The sequence below is a fragment of the Nematolebias whitei genome, chromosome 1, assembly GCF_014905685.2.
Source record: "Nematolebias whitei isolate Nwh7 chromosome 1, NemWhi1, whole genome shotgun sequence".
NCBI classification, from domain to species: domain Eukaryota; kingdom Metazoa; phylum Chordata; class Actinopteri; order Cyprinodontiformes; family Rivulidae; genus Nematolebias; species Nematolebias whitei.
In genome coordinates, this window is record NC_056498.1 from 24596369 (window position 1) to 24602419 (window position 6051).

At 39.8% G+C, this 6051-nt stretch overlaps 1 protein-coding gene across 1 annotated transcript in view; it reads left to right on the forward strand.

Moving 5' to 3' along the window:
* Nucleotides 1-307: 307 nt before the first annotated feature.
* kcnip4a (potassium voltage-gated channel interacting protein 4a) overlaps nt 308-6051 on the forward strand; it is a 265716-nt gene continuing 259972 nt past the window's right edge. Inside the window, exon 1 of the mRNA XM_037675969.1 lies at nt 308-446. Within this exon, the coding sequence (XP_037531897.1) occupies nt 308-446 (139 nt within the window). The remainder of the gene's footprint in view (nt 447-6051) is intronic.

Consider the following 6051-nt stretch of genomic DNA (forward strand, 5'->3'; position numbering starts at 1 on the left):
ATTTTCTAGTTCAGAAGGAGCCCATGGGAATGTCTTGCATCTTGTTTATGCAGAGCTGACAGTACAAATGCCACAAATTAGCATAATTTAGTATAACGCTGTAACTTGTGACCATTGGTTTAACACTCTGCTGTGGTTACTTCTGCCCGTTTTCTATTTGTACCTGCAGCTTCATAAAGGTCAACACTGAGGCTGCTAATAATGCAGTTAAACCTGTTATCAGTGGTTGAATTTAAAGTATTTTATTTATTGTTCATAAATGTGAAATTTGGCTCCTGTTTTTAGATACCGTAGTAAACTACCAGGCATGTGCACACCGTCAGAGAGAGTTCAGGGAAGGCAGGACTTGCCGAGCATTCGAAAAAGCCACGGCTTCTCCAAGAAATTCTTTCTGAACTGTTGGCTGGTGCGGCGCATCATCACCTGGGCCTCCCCCAACCCAAAAGGTACAACAGTTACATTCCTACAAGTAATCAGCAAAAAAAAAAAAGTACTTTCTATTTGGGAATGTGTTAAATATAACTAAATTGTTAATAAAAAAAAAACTCTGTCTTTTCTGTTTAGGTTGGGTTGCTGCAAATTAAGTTTTAAATAATCAAACGGCAATCAGATTATTGTTGCTCCACATGAAGAAAAAGTGAATCTTGAGGAATTTATTTTAGAGAAATGTCACAAAAGAAAGTTGTTTTGCCTTAAATTGTACGTTTTCCTGAAGATGAGCACTGAAAGAATCTTCACATCATTTAAAGCAAGAAGAATTTGTTTTAAACAGCTCACTTTGAACCTCAAACAAAACTTAACAGCTTGTAGCTTCATAATCGAAAGCAGACTCTTCAGAGGTTCCCAACCCTAGTCCCTGAGGAACACCATCCTGCATGTTTTAGTTTTTCCCTGCTTTGACGCACCTGATTTGAATGAATGGATGCTTAACAGGCTTTGGCAGAACTTGAGGATGTAAGTAAATCACTGAATCAGCTGTGTTGGAGCAGGGAAACAACTAAAACATACAGGATGGTGTTCCTCAGGGACCAGGGTTGGGAACCATTGTTTCAGAGCAAAGCACAAACTCCTCCCTTAAAAAAAAAAAGATTTTCCTTCCATCGTAAAAGAAAAAGTTTTATGTTAAATTTTACTTTTTTAGGACTGCTTTTTGATTGATTGCTTGAGTTATAATTTTAGTCAAGTTAATTTATCTAAAAGCCATTTTTCTCTCATGGTTAAGGCTTGAAAACTGAACATTGTTGGACTTATACCTGGATTAATGAGCATGAACTTTGGTGTTTTGAACCACTTTGGCACGGTCTGTCTTAGAGGAGTTGATGGGGGAGAGGGCAGGCCCTGGAGGCCATCTTACCAATAAACAGTTTTTTTTTTCCATTCTGGGAGTGAGCTGTTTGTGGCTCCTCAGACTGAAGTCATTCGGATGAAGGACGAAACGTCTCAGCAACAAATGAAACAGTCCACATGACCTGACTGAATATTGTTGGATTTGAACCTGAATTAATGAGCATGAACTTTGGTGCTTCAAAATGATCTTTTAAGTTATTTGTGTTGGGTTTTGTTGGTTGTTTTTTCCTAAAAAAGCGGTGCTTGTACTTGGATAGTACAGCGGAGTTCTTATTTGGCTGGTATAAAATGTATGTAGTGCGAGTTGTACTTTCTGTTATCATGTGTTTTTATGCCTTTTAATTAAATTTTTTTTTAAATACAGTAGTCCCTTGATTATCGCGGAGGTTACGTTCCACACACCACCATGATAGGTGGAAAAACCACCAAGTAGGAACGTTGTTTTAATATTATATAAATTTAAGGCTTTAAAAACACTTCCGACACACTTGCAATGTTCTAAACTCTTAAACCTACGTGATTTCAACAACATACCTATGTGTACTGTACAGTATTGCAAAATTTTACTCACCAGCTCTGCAGACCAGCAGCTCTGTTCCAGTCCAACTCTGTTGCAGTTCACCAGATGACGAACCTGCGGCGACGAAACTCACCGCCCCATCCAGGTTGATGTGTGCGTGGATTATTGAGCTTCAGGAAGCTTCAAGATTATTTGTGATTTTCCTGCCAGTTCTGTGAGATTAATAGATAGCGTAGATTTGCGTTGCAAAACTTTCCCTCCATTTCAGCAGAAAGCAGTGACCAGAAGCACTGTTGTCTTCTAAATAGTGCATTGTTGAATTATGGGTAGTGCATCGTATTTTCCTGTGTGTAAGTCACATTTATTATGCGTCACCACTGACCCGTCGTGTTTATTTAATGGTCAAAACAGCTTCATTTCACCTGGGTGGCACGGCTCCATCCCTCCGTCCATCCGTTCGTCCATCCGTCCGTCCGTCCATCTGTCCGTCTATCCCCCCCCACCCCACCACCCACTAAAGCTCTCTTAACGTTCCTCCGCCTGCACCAGCTGAGTGAAGCGAGTGCGCATGGGAGGACTCGCTGTTGCAGTTCTTACAAATTTAAAGCATCAGTCAAAAATTGCGTTATGAATATGGGAAGAAAAAAGTGTATATAAATCACTTCGGCGTCTTAAGTCGCAGGACTGGCAAATCTATGCAAAAAACTGTGACTTATACGCCAGAAAATATGGTAGTTCCTTTGACTGGCCTTATAGTGTAGGCTTATTGAAAGAAAACTTTAAGAAAGTGGCATCTGGAAGCACTGTTGGCTTCTGGGTAGTGTAGTTTTTTTTGACTGGCATTACAGTATAGGCTTATAAAAAGAAAACTACAAAATGGTGGCGCCTGTCTGAATTTATTTATTTTTGGTTAACTTTTTATCTCGTACCATCCCAATAACGCGAGTAATAAAGCTGACAATCGTTCAAAAACCACGAAAGAGCGAGTGCTCGAAAGTCAAACCACGAAGTAGCGAGGGACTACTGTATCTCAGCAGCGTATGCAGTATTACCATAAAACCTTGAGCTTTTCGTCTCAGACAGATGTTCGCTCTTTCAGCTGTTAATATAAATGGATCATCCTATTAAACAGTTATGACTATCAGATATCAAACAGCAAACTCCACAGTAATCTGTTTTTGTCACAAATATGACAATATTCACTTTTTTCATTGTCATTTTCTAAATAGTTTGTCAGCAGTCTGTGCATATTCTAAATCGGATAATCAGCTCTGTTATTTATTTTTTCCTGCCTGCTGCCCTCGGGTCGGCTCTCTGTAACCCTGTCTTAGTTAGTTTGAGTGTGGGCACACCTGCGTAGCTGTCATTTGGATCTGTTTCTCTGTTGACGTGAGCTACATCAGTCTTTTCTCTTTCAAACTATACTGCCTTCAATTATATCAGTAGGAAGCTGGAAAAAAATACAGTAGCTGACTATACTGCAAAAAAAGCATTTCTTCAGTTATTCTCCATGTATTAAACTGATATTTGAGTCGTTTTCCATCCTCCTTGGACAACATATGTTCCTCTTGTCCCTTCTCATTAGGCGGTGCTTTATATTAATGATATTATCCCCCCGGTGTTGCTCAAAATAACTTCTCAGCACGCAGATGATCACACCATAAAGCTGCCAGGTGGCTGCGTGGCCCTCTGGATGCAGAAAATGAGTATGCTCAATGAAGTGCCTTATAATAAAACAAGCCCCTGGTGACAAACATCTGCTATAAAAAAAGATTTAATCAGTCATTGCTGATAAATATGAAACAAAAAAAGGACAACTTTTTTTAGTTTCAGGTGCTACATTAAGCTGCTTTAGGAATTAATTTGAGTCTTTTTTTCTTTATTCTGCAGTGAAATTGGAAGAACTGTGGTAAAAATCCTTTGGGGTTTATTACTGGAGCTGCCAGCAGAGGGCAGCAAAACACAAACGATTAATCAAAATATGGTGCACAGTTTACTGCAATCCCCACTCTAATGGAAGTATAATGTAGCTATTTAATTTAAATAATATGATTGTTTTACCCTTTACTATTTGCTGTAGCAGTGCCTGAGGACTCACACATGTAACAAAACACAAATGTGCTGTTGTGAAGATGACAAATGAGGATATTTATTAACACATCACTCTGCAGTTGTTCAAACTCGTTGTTTTGTGCAGCGTGGACACAATATCAACATTATTACTGTCTGATGTGATTCAGTATACCATCACTGCAGGATAAAGCCTGCCTCAGAAACACCTGAGGTGGTGATGCTGTCATAAATACTCTTCATCTCTGCACTGCACCAGTACCTCAGTGCACCCACTGAGGGAAAGAAGTTCTTTTCTAGTGGCCCAGCACAGAATGAAATCAGATCCATGTGTAAATATTGATGCTTGACCAGTATTCTACTTTAATTGGCCACTCAGTGCCATCGGCTTTAACCCACATTGATTATCAGTTCATTTATATTCAGACTGCAACGTGATAAATTGCTGTCTGTGTTGGTCTTTCATTATTAAGATAGTTCACAAATAGTTATTTTTTAAATAAATATACAGGTGGATATAAGTTCATACATGTCTGTACATACTGTTTTTGGAGCTCAAGTGTATCCATGTTCAGATTGTTGGACACTGAAGCTACGAGCAGCACAAACCCTTCAGGGTCGTGTCCTGCAGGGGACGCATGTCCTAACTGATTTCCTTCTGTTTGGCCTTGCTGTATGAAAAGAACAACATGAGTTTAACATGTTTTTCTCACATGTGATTCCATGTGGGTACAACAGCAATATGTAGACATACGTGTACATGTATATATCCATAAATGCGTGTTCCATAATGACACTGGAAATGTGCAGAAAATGAATCCCACATGCTAAATTAAGTCCACATGTCTCAGCATGTGATTTTCAACGTGAAATCCATCCATCAATCATAAATAGCCGCTTCCGCCTTTTTGGGTCGCAGGGGGTCGCTGGTGCCCATGTCCAGCAATCACTGTGCGAGAGATGGGGTACACCCTGGACAGGTCTCCAGTCCATCACAGGGACACATAGAGACAAACAAGACAACCAACCTTTCACTCTCTCTCTCACACTTGGGGACAATTTAGAGTTACCAATTAGCCTAACATGCATGTTTTTGGTTTGTGAGAGGAAACCTGAGTACCGGAGAGAACCCACGCATGAACGGAGAGAACATGCAAACTCCAGCCAGCAGCTCTACCAACTGCACCACCGTGCTACAGGTGAAATCCAGTGTTTTCCCTACCATTATACAAGCAGGGCATCCCGCCCTGTCAACAGTCCCCACCCCACCATCAACAATGGCCAGCACCAACGTAGTGCTAAGCTAGCGGTAGGCCTGTCGCAATAAACAATAAATTAATTAATCGCATGATAAATGAAAATTATCAATCTCATTTTCATTTATCTGCTTTATCTTTTTTCCTGTCTCTCTCTTTCTATTGAAGACACTGGATGACAAAAGGCTCAACTCCGGTGCTCTTCACTGACCACTCCCTTTCTCTTTTGTCTTTAAAATCCATTGTAATGATCCAAAATCATGTTTTTGGATCATTAAAAGCAGCTAAGCTGAGAAGCTAAGCTACAAGCTAAGCTAACAGGCCGACCTTGGGGAAAAAATCTTCGTCTTGTCAAATCTCCAAAATTCACGGTTGAAACCTGTGCCTTCATCTAAAAAGTTTTTCTTTGCAAAAAGAAGCTGAGAACTTTACTGATTTATTAAATTAAGCTTTGTTTGAAAAATCCTAGAGCTCAAACCACACAGAGCGTCTGCCATTTTGAGAACCGAAGAGAGACAGCCCTTGTCAAGTCAAGGAACCTCCCTCCCATTTTTCTTAGACACGCTGCTCACTCCCTCGCTATCCATCCTTCAGTTCAGTCTTATACAGCCATCTGGTGGTCGAAAAAAGGTACTACACGCAAAACAAATTGATAAACATTTCTTCTTAAATTTGATAATAATTAGTAATTATTGTCAAATTTCAAACAATATTATTTTATCACAATAATTTGTGAGACAATTAATTGCCCAGCAAAATTTGTTATTGTGACAGGTCTAGCTAGTGGCACACAATACAGATGCACTAGCTAAAATAATAGCGGTAGCACTCAGATTCCCTCACATCGAGCAGTTTAAC